The following is a 16,072-nucleotide window of genomic DNA, read 5'->3' on the forward strand; positions in this document are numbered from 1 at the left end:
CTGTTATGCTCTATATAGGTGCTTTGTCCATGCCTGACATTTTGCTAGACTCTAAAAGCATCACAGGAAAATACACTGGTCTGGCTGGATTAGTCAGTATTTGAGAACTTTACTACTTATGAGGATGTTGGTGAGGAAAGCTATGCTAATATTTTGGTTTATGAAGATTCAAGCCTATTTTCAGTAGGGTTGCGCACAGATACCAAGTACAGTACTCGGTACAAGTACGAGTACATGTACCGATACTTTTGAGCTCCAAGACTAGACTAGAGACAAATGTAAAAGTTAGGAGGCAACTGTCATTTGTAAGGAGCACACGGAGCTCCTGGGATTTGTACATCTCTGTTTTAACCAGTTGCCGTCCGCCTGTAGTAGAAAAACGTACGGACGGCACTGTCGCATTGGCGGGTTGCCGTCGCCAGACGGCATTTTTTTTCTGCTCGCGCGCGCCCCCTAGCGGGCACGCACAGGCAGAAAAGACCCGTCCAAACCCTAATTTTCAGCATCTTTTCAATTTCCTATTATGTAATGAGTGCACATGTGAATATGTAGTGACTCTGTCATGAAAGAAGTATGGGGACTGCCATTGCAGGGGGGGAGGTGGGCGCCAGATTGGAGGGGGTCATTTTGGTTTCCCAAATTCACCTGGGAAAGTGGAATTACCCTTTTAATTAGAGATTACTGTCCTCCTGGAAGAGTCCAGCTGCATTATGACTTTGGAGGAAACAATATAATGTTTGTGCTGGGCTGAAGTATTATTGACATGGAATTTCTTGCATCTGCAGGTATCCAGACTATTGACTCCACTCAGGCATTGTTCCTTCCTATTGGAGCCTCAGTGTCTCTTCTGGTTATGTTTTTCTTCTTTGACTCTGTCCAGGTGGTGTTCACTATTTGCACTGCAGGTAAGTGCGGTTTATTTGCATCATTTCGGTTGTTAATTTTGGCCTTTGTAGCTTTATAGTGGTCAGTTTCTAATGCTTAATTTTCTCTTTCAGTTCTTGCAACAATAGCCTTTGCTTTTCTGTTGCTTCCTATGTGCCAGTATTTAACCAGACCCTGCTCTACTCAGAACAAGTGAGTATGCACCGTTCTCTTATACATGGCGAGATTATATTTCATATATACAGCCCAAATCAAAGATGCTCATTATCTTCTGTGTGTTATTGAATGGGGAAAAAGCATAGGATAAGCAGGTACCAGTTGCAGCAAAAACGTAGGCATCTAAGGAGCAGTGGAGGTCTCGGCTATGAAAGCTGAAAGAAAAATGCCTGGCGCAGAAGTGGAGCAGTTTCCTATAGCAACCAAGAAGGTGTTAGCGTTCAACTTTTGGGAAATAATAAAAGTCACAATCATCTTGCGATGGACAACAATTCTACTTTTTTGCAGTAGACGTAGTTTTAGCTTTCATATATCTGCCCCCATTTACCATCATTTCTCGGCTACTTTACATGTGAATTACTCGTATATAAAATAAAATCCTGCTCAGCGAGGCCTCAGGTTCCCAGAAGAGGTATCTGTGGGGATCTAGAAAAATATCTTACAAGCTAATGGTTATTAAACCTTCTGACATAGTAGGCATGTGCCAGTTACATAAACTGTGTGGCAGTTTGTCAATCAGTTATTTTGTATGCTTTTGCTTTTTTTTTGTTTGTTTTTTTCTAAATCAATTTAAGTTCTTCAGCTTTTTGGCATGTTTTTTTAACTTGCTTGTCCATTTTGTGTAAGCATTTCTGACATTAAAGGAGAACTATGGGGTTAAGGCTTTTCCCCATAGTTCTCAGGGTAACGGGAGGACACAAACTAGTGTCCTCCCGTCACCCTAAGCTCAGAGTTGCTTTTAAGTGTTGCCTTATGAACGTCATGGTCAAAACAGAATGAGGTGTGTGTGTTTTTTTTTTTGTGGGCACTCCCAGCAATTCTCACACCATACTTGTGCTAAATATAGAACGTCATTGTGATGGTAAATTAGCCTAGGGGTACATGGACAGTTAAAACTCTTTGCCGATGACAGATTTAACTACTTCAGTTATCTCATTAGCATGGCATTGATTTCAGTGTGCTAGCAATGAGTGACTGCCAAAATAAGGTTAAATTAGTATTATGGCCTCCCTTTAAAAAAAAATAATTGTGCTGCAGTGCTCAATTATAAGTGTGTTTGCACTTTGTTTTTTTTCTTAGTCCCCCTGTAAAGTCCCACAAGTACCTGCTGGGTCTATCAATTAAATTCACCTAATGCAACTTCTTGTGAGGGTTTGACAATGATGCTGCACTGCAACAGAACTTTGAGCAGAGTCTCTACTTCTGTAGGCTGTGCTTGCTTCCACTACAGATGTTGCAGAGGGGCAAGGCTATCGGCATCATCACTGCTGATTCACAAACTTGTAACTTATCAATCAGCACCTGGCCACACCTATATTTGTCCGCTGCCTTCTTGATTGACTGTGCTGCTTCCTTTGCTGAAACCCTCTGACTCTGATCTGAGGATTTGGCTCATTCAGGAAAGGTAAAGGAGCTTGTTTAATCGTACATTAAGGGACACAGGATTTAGTTAGGTACTTTGGGTTTTGCTGCTGGCTTCAAGAGATTGGGCAATGGAAAACAAAGCTGTAAGGACAAACTAGTATAACCACTACCACTCCCATCATACACATCAAAGATTAACTCCACCTTAGTGGTTTTTATTCAGCGTCCTCTTGCCTCTCACTCCTTAGTGAAGACCTACGCTCACATTGGTCCTCCTGTAACTTCCCCAGTGGGATCTTAACTTAATCCTGTTAGTCCTTCAGAGATCACCCTTTGAGCTGATTAGGGATTGTACTCTGTCTACCCTTACTCACAATGCTGGCTCTCTTGTTGCCATCACTTCTGCAAGGTGAATTTATGAGTTGGCGGCTTTGACGTGTAAAGAACCCTTTCTTGCATTACACAAATACGAGGTCGTTTTTATGCTGAGGGCCTTTCCATCCCAAGGTGGTTTCTTCCTTCCAGCTTAACCAGGACATTGTCTTTGTCCTCCACCAAAACATATGAAGGAAGTTTTCCTCCATTGTTCGGATGTGGTAAGTGCTGTTCGGATTTATCCATCAGCTACAGCTTTTTTTTTGTTGCTCTGACTCTCTCTATTTCTCAATACCTAAGGCCCACGCATAGGTTAGCTTTCTCCTCCTCCCACTGTCGTAAGGTGGTTTTGACAACTCCTTATCCAAGCTTATGACTTAATAGAAAGGTTCTCCCTATTTCAATAAAGGAGCATGCCAATAGATCCATTAGTGCTCTTTTCAGCATCAGGCTTCAGTTTCTTGGATTTGCAAGGCTGCCATCTGGTCTTCAGTTAACATGTTTGTTAGGTTTTACCAAATTGGCATTCAGGCCTCAGCAGATGCTGGTTTCCTATGTAAGGTCCTTTACGTGTCCCTGTAAGCTGTAGGCCCTGGCAGTACCTTTTTGTTGTTTTTTCGGTGCCTCTTAGCTTGTCATTTGCTGTGTTTTCTGCCTCTCAGTTGGGCTGCTTTTTAATGTCCCATGGGTCCAGAGTACCATTCTGTGTCCTGTACGATTTAAGGACATTTTTGTCTTGCTAAAACAAAAACGGCAACCGCACAATTTATAACTAGCCTTGATGGCAAGGCGCATGTGGAAGGGCTTACAACAGTACAAAACACAATTTGGCTTAAGAACGCACTGGAGGTTTCGGCAAATGTTTTGAAGCGCTGGGCCTCCGGTGCATCCCTTTGCCTTTTTAAGGAGTGGGCTCCCTCCAGGCATACCTACATTCAATTTATCTACTGCTAAAAATGCTCCATTATGGAGACTCCCAAAGACTAGAGTTTGGGCCTTCACAAGGCAGTGTGGCTTCCACATATTTTGCAGAAGTTGTGCCACTAAAACCTCTGTTTTTAATGCATATTGTTATACTGCGTAATCTGTTTTGTTGGAGGATAGCCGGTAAGCATGCTGGGAATTTTTGTGTTTTGGTAAGATTTTTGTCTTACCTGTAAATTCTGTTTCTTGGAACTTATTACAGGACACGGGTCTTTCTCCTCTATCTTCTGATCCACTCCTGTTATTGCATGCTAAGGAAATGAGGCTTGTTTGGAGTTAGGAGGAGGTATAAAGGACTGTCCTTTTAATGCTTTGTTTGCTTGTGTCCAGTCTCCTAAAGTTAGCTGCATAATCCATGGTTGCAGAATACCATCTTGCATCCTGGAATTTACTCCTAGACAAGGATTTTACAGGTCGGGCAAAAGTCCTATTTTTTGTTTTTACTTTGTGGGCACAGGAAACTCCACTTTGTTCTGATCCACTTCTATGATTTCTTCACTACAAAACTGGAGTATGATGGGAGTGGGATGGGTTATACTAGGCTGTCCTTAAAGCTTGTTTGCCAGTGTTCAATCTTCTGAAGGCAGCAGTATAACCCAATATACTTGAATTAGTTCATCCTGTGTCCCCTAGGACGCGGGGGAAAAAGGGATTTTCGAGAAGTCAAAAATCAATTTTGTTTACTGTATGAGGCCTGCACACCCCATTATAGCTGGATTTGGTACTTGTTTAGACTTTCTTACAGAAGCCTTTAGTTGTATTTTAAATTTCTCAATACCCCTAACTTTTTTTTAATCTAAGTATGTTCCTTTTTTTCTTTTAGGATATCATTTGGGTGCTGTGGTCGTTTTACTGTTGCAGAACTCCTCTCGTTTTCGCTTTCTCTATTGCTAGTTCTTATTTGGGTGCTGACAGGTCACTGGCTGCTCATGGATGGTGAGTTATGAGTTTGGGCTGCCATAACAGACCTCACCACTTTGTACTTTTGATTGTGAAAATCTACTGAACTCTGCTGACTGCTTTACTTATTAATGGAGTTTATGATTTGTTCTAAACTGAAGCCTGTTTTCTTACCTTTTAGCCCTAGCCATGGGACTCTGTGTTGCAATGATTGCCTTTGTGCGCCTGCCTAGCCTGAAGGTGTCCTGCCTGCTCCTTTCAGGGCTGCTTATATATGATGTTTTTTGGGTAAGTAGCGGTGGTGTGGTTTTTGTACATTTTATAATTTATTTATTTTTTAATATAAAGGACAAGTGTACTTTCCATACCTGTCCAACATTCTTACTCGTCCCTTCAGTCTGCTTAAAGTAATTTGCAAGGGGTACCTGCATTGTTGATTTATATACAAGTTTCAGATAGTGACTTCCAACCCTGGCAGCTTCTTCTTCTTCAATACATCTCCTCATCCTGCAGCAGCTGCTGCCCATAACTACTAGACTGACCAGAAGACCAGAGACCTCCCACTACAAAGCTTCTATTGGCTTTCCTTCAGCCCCCTAGAGTAATAGGTAGAAGCAACTGCTGCAGAAACATGATGGGGAACTGGTTGAAAAAACACGTTTGTCATCAAAATGGGTACTCCTTGCAATTGCCTTTTTTGAGCAAGATGCAGGAACTAACAACAATAAAGTTAGTGGTGCAAGTGCACTTTATTCATTGGGTCACTGTAAAACAAAAATTGATTTTTGTTTTGAATTTTTCTTTTTTTAAACATAAATGGATTTTTCCCCCGTTTGTCATTATCCCTATAACATCTCTTAAAAAAAATACTACATTATAATTTCTTCAGTATATTTAGTGCTTGCTGGGATCTCTGATAATAAATTAGCCCAACCACCTGTTATATACTTGCCTTCCCTTTTGTTCCCACCACTCAAATTTGGTTAGGAGCTCTCACAGGGCTGAGGCTCCATGTGCCAGTCCTGGGTGCCTGTGCTTCCAATTGCCAAGTACCAGCATTATCACATGAAAAGAAGGGGACCACATGCTTCTCCATCCCCAGAAGTGTAGGTTTGTTTTTTTTGCTCCTGGCAGCTGAATGGAGCAATGTAGAAGCAAAGGATAGAAGGTATGTGCTGCTGGTGGGTCCTCCATTAACCTGGACCTGTTTTGTACTCCTGCATGGTTAAAGTACCAACTACCTTTAAACCAAAATGCAAGCCAGTTTAAAAGGGAATCCTGTGATGTTATATAAATGACAGATAATGGATATACAACCTAATCTGTGATATGAAAAGTGCTAGGGTGTGATTAAAGTATTCAATTTTGGTCACTGGTACAATAATTGGCTTTTTTTTAGGTACACCTACTGTATGTAGTACCTCTAACACGGGTTACATGGTCAGCAACAATATGCAAGTATGCTGCAGCAAATTCTAATGATGCTCAGTTAGTACTGATGGCCCTAAGGGCCCATTCACACTACATCCAGATCATCACCAGACTGTTTCCGGACCCAAAATGCATCCTTATGTATCCCTATGCTATTTCTGGCCTCTGTTCACACCAGCGCAGTCCATTCCGCACCTGACCAGAAAAATACTGCATGTCTCATTTTGTCTGGTCTGGAATGCACCGGAACTGCGGGCAGGTTCACACCATTTTCTGGACCAGATCTGGTCTGGAAAATGGTGTGAACCTGCCCTAAATTGCTCTAATAAAGAGAGGTCAAAGTCGCTTAGGGCGTGCATTGTAATGCTAGGCCTATAGACAAATTAAGTCATTGACCAGGTCTGCATAATTTATATCTTTTAACTGCTTCCATATTTGCTTTTTGCTATATGCGTGAACAAGCAGATGTGTTTAGGGCTTTTGTTGATGGACAAATGCAGTTTGCTTTTAGGTGCAGCTTGCATTTGAGATTAGTTTGAGATCCTTCCTAGTTCACTGGCAGATGCACTTGACATATCATTGTCCTCTTTCTGACCTACATTTACCCTCCTTCTAGGCTACATTAACTTGCTTCTAGATGCTTTTGTATTCCCATTGACTTGTGTGGGGAGAGAAGTGGTTCTGACATCAAACTAAAGTAGACTACATATTTCATAAGGTAACTAGACAATACCCTCAGGATACGTACCTGGATCTTCCGTAATCATTGTGCAGCTCTTCTGTCGGTGTCATGTGGAAGATTTCATTCTGCAGAGCAGTAACATACTGTATGTTTCACCAGTGATGTCTCTTATCTGAGCTGAATTGATAGACCAAGCATCAGCTCAGGCATAACTGACTTTTTCTTTTTTTCTCCTGCAAAAAATGTCAAATGTAACCGAACATAACACTTAAATCCTCATGTAACTGAAAACTGTCTGTTCATTACTGACCTTATCATAAATGGGTGAGGATAAGTTTTATGATGTAGTGAAAGTTTATCGTTCATTTTTTTTGTCCCCCCCCCCCACCCCACGCAGGTGTTCTTCTCTGCCTACATATTTAATAGCAACGTGATGGTCAAAGTGGCAACCCAGCCTGCTGACAATCCTCTGGATGTATTATCCAGGAAGCTTCACCTTGGTCCTAATGTTGGAAGAGATGTACCCCGATTGTCGCTGCCAGGGAAACTGGTATTCCCTAGGTAAGTGTCAGAAAATGACTGCAATTCCATTAGCTTATGTATAGCTGGGCTTTTTTTGTAAAAGTGGTGGCTTGGTATCTAGCAAGCAAGAGCTAGGTTATAACGCAATAAGTTTTTCTTATACTAAAGTGTTGTGTTCTCTGCAGTTCCACAGGGAGCCACTTCTCTATGCTTGGGATCGGAGACATTGTGATGCCAGGTCTACTTCTGTGCTTTGTTCTGCGTTATGATAATTACAAAAAACAGGCAATCGCTGACGCTTGTAGCGCAACAGGGGCTGCCAATATTTCTGGGCGAATGCAGAAGGTCTCCTACTTTCATTGCACGCTTATTGGGTATTTTGTGGGTAAGTAGACCAATGCCGATCAATTTAAAATGTGTGAACATGACAAACATACTGTTATCTTTTGGGGTTTTCAAATGGCTTTTAACCCAAGTCTAGAGTTTTTTCTTATATATGTATGTAAAAAACACATTGTGATATATCTATATATTACATATTTGACTTGTTTCTTCATTGATAGCAGTGTGCTCTTTTATTGATGGCCATGCTAATCTAGCTCTTATTTCTTATTAGGGCTGTTAACAGCAACGGTGGCTTCGCGCATTCACAGAGCAGCCCAGCCTGCTTTGCTGTATTTGGTTCCATTTACTTTATTACCGCTTCTCACTATGGCCTATTTAAAGGTAGGCACCACTTTTAAAACCATTTATATGTATGGTTGTTGCACTTGCTATGTACTAGTCAGTTGTATTTGGTTTGTATATTGTAGTATTTTGATTATTCCTATTGTTTTTTGCCGTGTGGCCTACTTAAGACTTTTATATTTTATATGTAATGTTAGCCATAAAAAAAAGCTCTGATACTACACCATATATTGGAGGTGTGCACCTTTTTATATTTTACTGCTTTGAATGGGCTTCCAGAAAGTTTTATGGTCCTTCGATTTGCTGTATGGTTTTTATAAGTACATCAACAATGGCTGAAGACTGACACACCAGTATGTGGGATCATGGCTTTAAATGGTTGACCAACATAATTTATTGACCTTTTGTAAGATTCTGTAGATTGCACATTTTATGTACATGCCAAGAGCCACCCAAACTTGTGTGGTCTGAAAGGTAATGTTAAATGAGATTTGTATGCAATTCTTTATTATGTGAAGTCAGGTAGCATTAGCTAGTATACTTTGGAGGGACATTTCTTGGAGTTATTACTTTAAATCCTTGTCCCATCCCCACTAGCGGTTTGCCAGTGCAGGCAGGTCATGAGAAATGAGCCTTTCCCTGTTCAGTGCACCTGATATTATTATTGTTTTGTAGGGTGACTTGAGGCGAATGTGGTCAGAACCTTTCCACGTCAAGGCCACCAGCTCACGCTTCCTTGAGGTATGATGGGAGCAGAGGACAAGAGGATTTCTTCACTTTGGCTTTCTGTACCGTGGATAAACTTAATGTTTAACAGACACAGCTACAACTGAAAGACCTCAAATGAATGGAATTTGTGTAAAATAAAATAAAGAAACTTTTTCTGGTGAATCGTCCACATGAGCTCGTAATCCCTCAAACAGGCCCTCGACATCGGACTCATTTCCTTTAGGAAGAGCGGACTAGAATCAGGGTGGCAGTGGGATCATAAGGAAACCTGGAATTGTTCAGACTGGCCTGCTTGCAGCTCAAAGTAGCATGTGGTGGTAAAGGCCTGTGAGCTACGGACTATGACAGCTTGTGGGACCAGACCCCATGGGGAGCAGTGCAGCCCTCTTACCAGCTCTCCTTCCTGTTCTTGTTTTTTAGTTTAATATCTTCTGTGGTGTGAAGTGACTTTTTAGATCTAAGCCAGTGTGTGAGTTATTCGCTATATATCCATAGTCTATTGTATTTAAATCCATTTCTCCCGTTTCATGTCGCAGAAGGCAAGCCAAAGATGAGATAATAATAATTATATATATAAATTATTATTTCTCAAATTGTCTATGGATAGTTTTAAATAATCGCAGAACAAGGCCATGTCAGGCCTGCTCTGTTCTGTCGCATGTCCTGCACTTTCATCTTTGGCTTTATATGACTAATCCATCCCAGCAAAGTGAAGCCTCAGTTCAAATCCAATGTATTGTGTGCTCGTTCTGATGTATTCATGGCCTGTTAAGTGACTGTATTTGGTTCTGATCAATGTAGTGATCTAGGGCAGTTGAAATGTTCCGAAACCCCTTTGTCTTCATTTGTGCGCAGCCTTTTTAATGGTTTCCTTGGACTCTTGCATGTCAAACTTGCTGCGCTCATCGCTCCCTCCATCAGAATAATGTTACCTTCCTGTAAATACATATTTTCTTTTTTCTATTTTTTTTTTGTATTATAGTATTTTCATTTTGTCCATTTTGTTTATTTCTGAACCTCTCTTGCGTCTCCGTCAGCTGTGGGGGGGTGGGGGGTGGAAATAAACAATTCTCCAAATAAGGTGCCGAATGTTTGCCTGTAATACTGCAGTCCCTGTGCATCATAAGAATTCTGCACTGGTGTAATTTCAGTATTCATATGTCTAATGTGTCATTGTCTGTATTATATCGAGAAACAAAGTCCATGGCAGGCAGTTTACAAAGAAAATAAGTTGTGGTTAGTGCTGCCGTATTGCTCGCGCCCTCTTGTGGCATGTTGAAGCATTACAGTCTTACAAAAAACTAGTTTAGGATGACGTTGGTTTGTTTATGGGGATATTAGTGGCTTAAAGTGACACTAAACTCAGGAGTTGAACCTTAAAAATGCATTAAAGTACCTTTTTATTAACAAAATTGTATCTTATTTTGTGTATCACTCGGCTGTAGATCCTCTAATCATCTCTGAATTGGTGCCGACACTGTCCTTCCTTCTGGAGGGTGGCTACTTTTGTTCCACATGGTCCCTGTGTGTTGTAAAGTAGTCACCGCTCCAAGCTCACTCCCGTGATGGACTACAATCTCAATACAAATTACTAAACTAAATGTGAGATTGTAGTCCATCCCAGGAGCGAGCTTGGCGTGGTGACCAATATACAACACACACAGGGACCATGGGGACCAAAAGTAGCCCCCCCTCCAGTAGGAAGGACAGTGTCAGCACCAATTCAGAGATTATTTGAGGATCTATAGCTGAGTAATACACAAATAAGATACATTTTTGTTAATAGTTAAGGTAATTTGTAATGACGTGCTGCCTGGCTTCCTCATTGGTCGGAAAGCTGGGCGCCGCGTCATTACACGGCGCCCAGCTTCCTGATTGGCCAGAAAGCCGGCTCCATGCTTTCTAGTCACCTAGTGACGAGAAGCATGGGGACGGCTTCCCTGCTAATCGGGAAGCCGGGTGGCGAGTCTTTACGCCTGGCTTCCTTAATGGGACTTCTGGTATCAGCGAGTACCGGAAAAAAAAATATCGGTACTCGATGCCGAAATATCGGTATCGGTGCATCCCTATAGTTAAGGTACTTGAATGCATTTATCAGATTAAACTCATGAGTTTAGTGGTCCCTTTGAGGTGCATTGCCATTTTTGCAGCCAGATTGCGATTACACCAACTTCATATTTTTTTCATGTTCTCATTCACATAACAAAACATAAAAAAATAAAAATTGCTGCTTACTTTTTTTTACTTGCGTTTCACTTGCTTAATAATCCGACCTAGCTTCCCCGTCTAGGTAATGTTAGGGAGGGGGCTGTGGTGTTATGTTTAACATAATTAACCTTCTCTGTACTGTGCTGGCAGATCTCATCATTTTGTAAACTAGATTTGAACACACTCTGCCCTAACAAAAGGGTTAAGGATCTCAAGGCTTAGGTGGCACATTGTATGTTTTCACTTCCCTCCAGTTTGTTCTTCTATGAAATATAGTTCAGAATAGCTTACAGTCCTCCCCAAAGGGGTCCTCTGAAGAAACAATTAAAAGGTAAGTTAATTTTTTTGTACGAATGGGAAAACATGAAAATAGTGAGAGCTTCTCAAATTTGACTGCAAAAGTGGAACTGCACTTGACAAAATGCTCTGATGGTGATGGTTTACTATTGGTGTTAAACAATATTAAAAGCTGCACCCAGTAGTTGGCCCAGTGTACTCTCTCTGTATGATTGTAAATTGCAATGAAAAGTAGCATAGGAATCCCTCGGGTATAAGCTCTCAAATGAGACTAAGTAACCACAGTCCATAGTAGACTGGATACCAAGCTCACTTCTCCAGAACCACAATGGCAAGTTGTTTTGTATCTTCTGCTTTTGTTGGAAATGGCCTCCTGCTTTCAATCCTCTTTGCAGATAATAGGAAAGGCAATCCATCCCTTGTTACAGGTCTGTCACTCGTGTAGCTTTCCTGCAGTCTCCCTGGTTGTGGAGTTCCTGGTGCTCACGTGACCGTCTAGTTGCACTTTAATGCAGCAAATGCGAGAATAATGCAGACTACACTCTGCTTTGTGCGCGGTCTGTACTATTTCTGCATGGTTTTAAAGGGGTAGGCTTTACCTATCATTCTTACCTTTTCAGTTTCACACGTTTTATATTTTCCCGCCAATGTGTCCCCAAAGCAGAGTAGTACATTGAAACAAAGCTTAAATATTAACTTTAATCTGGTATATCAATGATTGGGGCACTGGAAAGATGGAATACGATTTTGCGCAGAATACCCAATTCTGGTCTATCTTGTCTGCTTATTGTTATTTTGCAACAAGCCAAGAACCTGTTCAATCATTCTGGGACAGGTACCCTAGCAATTATAAATGTCTGACAAAGACTCCAGGGTGTGCCCACAGTGACATCTCAGAGCTCTTACATTGCTTTACAGCTTACCAAAAGACCAACTTCACTAGTCAGCAAGTATGAGTTAATGCGTTACTCAATAACTTAATCATGGGTTGGGATTAATGTAACTTGGGTAATATGAAAGGTGATTTAATAATGGTCAGCACTTGAACTTGGATGATTATCATCCCACTTTATTAGACAGCTGAACTTCCTCCTATGTCTTTAGCATGGTCACACTCGGTGTCTAAACAAATGTACTCTTACAGTGCACAAATCTATCAATCCAATATATTTCTTTAAGAGTTCAGTTGCTGGCAAGTGTCAAAATGTTGGTCATTCTGTCCGTTGTTATTGCAAATACGGATAGTGTGGTATAGGCCAAAGTCCCCCAGTTACATTGTGTACATCATTCAGTCATGGTTAACTCCCACTACTCAGTTTGCGCTTGTTAGAGCAATGACGCTCAACTTTGGCCCTCAAGGTCACTAATGCTATTATCAGATAGCGATGTAAATGTATTAATTGGCATCCTGGAAATCTGGCCATACACAGTCAAAATGTGCATTAGATTTTACCTATAAGATGAACAAGTAGTTGTATAGACTCGCATGAAATATGTCAGTTTAGTGCATACTGAGAACTGTACCGAAATCCTTTCTTTTTTTTGTTTGTCAGGACCCCTAATGGTCACGTAATGCATGGGGTTCAGTAAGATCCCTCTGCAACTCTAAACTATCTGACATCCTGACTTGGGTCATCTATATGCAGTATACTGTACACCTGCCAAACCTTAGGCAAATGGACCATACCTAGGTGAAAGGTGCCAGCTACTATTTTTTATTTTTGTAGAGTGCTTAGAGCTCATGCCCTATATTACTGTGTAGACAGCGATTCCGGCCTTTCACTTCAACCAGGACATTGTTGATTAATCTATGTCCTGCGCCAGTGCATTAAAATGAAATTCCCTTCACTGCCTGGTTGCAGGTTCTGCTCTGCGGGTTTACCTTCAGTCACGGTTTCCACAAGAAAGCTTGACTCTGTGTCATTCCCGATGGTCCCCATTAAGGGGAACCAGCTTCTTGGCTCCATCCTTTCTCTGTGGCTTAGACATATCATTGTACAAGCTTATGGTTTTGAGGACAAGGAGCCCTCTACTAGGTCTGTGAGTGATTCTTGGGCTTTTCATTGTCAAACATGTTTTCCAGATTTGGAAGGCTGATCTTTTGTTACACATTCTACTAGGTGGATGTTCAGGCCTCTTCTAATGCCAGCTTTGAGCATAAGGTCTGAAGGTAGCTCTTCGAGCTGCAGGCTTCCCCCTGTCCTATTATTTTCCTGGGCCGGTTAGGTTTTGTTACTGTTGGGGCCGGTTAGGTTTTGTTACTGTTGCCTGTTTGTCAATTGGACTGCTTTTGGGATATCCCAGTTCTTTCTGATTAACTGAATCCTGTGTCCCTTAATGAAAGAGAGAAAACAGGATTTTTTGTACCCTAAAATTTGTTTGTTGATGAGACCTAGATCGCACCCCTCCATATTTGTGATCTATGCATAGTACTGCTGGGGCTCAGGTGCTCCCAGGTCTCACTTTACTAACTGTTCTGGGGCTGCTTGCAGTGCGCCTACTGACTGTGTTATGACATCTGCAGCCTGCCGTCATCTTGTTATGCAAGATTTTATGGCCCAAATCGCCGTTATTTGCTGTCTCTGACTGCAGTGGTTACCTTTTGCGTTCCTGTGTGTCTCCCACAAATTCTCTGATTTAGCCATCACTTTAGTGGCTTCCGAGACTCTGGTTGTGAGTTGATCCAGTCCCTGACTGAGGAGCTTGCCTTTGAGCACCCTACTGCTATTACTCCCAAATTAAAGAAGGCTGTTTTTGGCCTTTATTCACAGTGGCCGCTGTCAGAATACAAAGGGAAAAAAAACCATCAGATAGCAGGGAAAGCAATCGCTCCCATGCGATCTGCCAATTCCCGTTGCTATTTGTTTTATTTGGACAGCTGCTGCCGTCAGTAAAGAAAAAATATAAAACAACAAATAGCATGGGAATGAATAGCTGGGCTGCTATTGGCTATTTCAAATGGCAATAGCCAATAAAAGGCTGGCTATTGCACCTGCCCACTGCTGCTGTCAATCAGCGGAGGAGCACCTGACGAGATTGTTTTAGTTTTTCTTTATTCTGAGGGCAGCTGCTGTCAAAATAATAAAAAAGTGAATCGGCAGATAGCAGGGGAAGCATTTAGCTCCCATGCCATCTGGGGTTTTTTTTTTTCCCCTCTGTATTCTGACAGTGGCCACTGGCTGCTGTCAAAATACTCAAACAGGGTTGGTAGCTCAATGACTGAAGTCCATAGAAGTAAACGTGGCAGGGCTGATAACATTGCTTGAGATTTCAGTGCAGCCTTTTTGGCAGGATTGTTTTATTTTTCTATAGCCAATTGTGATTTACATAGCTATGTAACACTCCACATCTAGCCAGTTGATGCACATATGTCCTAGTTTAGCTTTCCCATGTCACCTCTCTGCCTACGGTCTGTTCAATGAACATTTAATAAGCATCCTCATCTCTGTCCAGTTAGCAGATCAAGGAAGATGTTAAACCAGAAAATAGAGTAATCGTCAGTCCTATTGGTAGCACGTGAGTGTATAAACATCTTGGCTTGAGATTACACAGCAGTGATGGGAATTCAAACAGGAACGACATATCAGAGCTGGGGAAGTGGAAAAAGAAGGGATGCCTTTCCTATGATAATGGCCCTAGTTGATCAGATTTTGATACTGAACATCAAACCCATTATTTAAAAATGTAAGCGCTACCATTGCAGTCCTTGGCTTTAGAGATGCACTCTGCCCTCACACTATTGTCGGCGTCATCATCCTTACTGAGAATGTAATCCAGAACAATTCTGTGGCCATAAATCAATACATTCTGTAATTTGCATACGCACTGTATTGATTTCTGTGATCTATTAACATGGTACAAGTAGGGACAGAATATCAAATAGGCAGCTCCTGTCTTATCCACTAATGCCATAAACAATTGTTGCATAAAGTGGATCTATTATGTCTTCTGTAATAAAGGACTCTTACCTGCTTTTAGCCTAATTTCCACATCTGTTGGGGGTGACTGAAGAGCCAGAATCTGGAAGAGGACTGGGGTAAGATGTCAGCACCAGAGATGTCACAAATTATGACATACTTTCCTTTTCAAGTACAAGGCCAGCCAAACTTTTGATGGAAGGGAAGAATTAAAAACCCTGTTTGGTTTTTAATGCTGTCTGGGACTCCCTAACTTTATGCCACAGTGACAACAGTAAGTAAGGCAATGTCTTCAAAAGGGATACTCTTGTAATTAAAGAGGGTTTTTTTTTGTTTTGTCTGGGTTGCTGCCGGAGATTCCCCCTCACGCCCTGTCTGGGGAAATTGAGGGACAAGTATAGGGGAAAACTAGAGGCCATCACCTAAAATTGGTGGAAAAAAAAATTCCAGCACAAGGGGCGAAGGGGGTTCTTCACAGTAAGATCAGTTAGGGTCTGGAACTCACTGCCACAGGCGGTGATTTCAGCAAATAATGTGGAATTGTTCAAGAAACTTTTGGACGATTTCTTAAGGGACCGTAATATACAGGGGTACAGGTACTCCTAGAATGAGATCCTAATAGGTTGGACTTGATGGACTAATGTCTTTATTCAACCTCAAATACTATGTAACTATGTAAAACTTTCTAATGGAGCCCTGCATAGCTGTAAAACCAGAAAGCGGTTTAATCTTTCCCCCAAATGAAGAAAACTTTTTGACAGGACATGCACTTCAGTTCTGTGATGTCTGCAACCCCCTTAGCTTTGCCATCTTGTCCTGGGTCTGATGTATTCCGTCTTCCCCATTAGCCAAGTATGGATGACAGTATTGTACA

General features: G+C 41.5%; 1 protein-coding gene across 1 annotated transcript in view; it reads left to right on the forward strand.

Moving 5' to 3' along the window:
- The window catches only part of SPPL3 (signal peptide peptidase like 3), a 49,989-nt gene extending 40,383 nt beyond the window's left edge, over positions 1-9,606 (forward strand). The window contains exons 4-11 of the mRNA XM_018557419.1: positions 786-905; positions 999-1,077; positions 4,649-4,761; positions 4,907-5,013; positions 7,236-7,399; positions 7,546-7,745; positions 7,977-8,086; positions 8,723-9,606. Of these exons, the coding sequence (XP_018412921.1) occupies positions 786-905; positions 999-1,077; positions 4,649-4,761; positions 4,907-5,013; positions 7,236-7,399; positions 7,546-7,745; positions 7,977-8,086; positions 8,723-8,794 (965 nt within the window). The 3' untranslated portion in view covers positions 8,795-9,606. The remainder of the gene's footprint in view (positions 1-785; positions 906-998; positions 1,078-4,648; positions 4,762-4,906; positions 5,014-7,235; positions 7,400-7,545; positions 7,746-7,976; positions 8,087-8,722) is intronic.
- Positions 9,607-16,072: the final 6,466 nt, after the last annotated feature.

Source organism: Nanorana parkeri, unplaced genomic scaffold (assembly GCF_000935625.1).
Source record: "Nanorana parkeri isolate BGI_ZX_2015 unplaced genomic scaffold, ASM93562v1 scaffold282, whole genome shotgun sequence".
NCBI lineage: Eukaryota > Metazoa > Chordata > Amphibia > Anura > Dicroglossidae > Nanorana > Nanorana parkeri.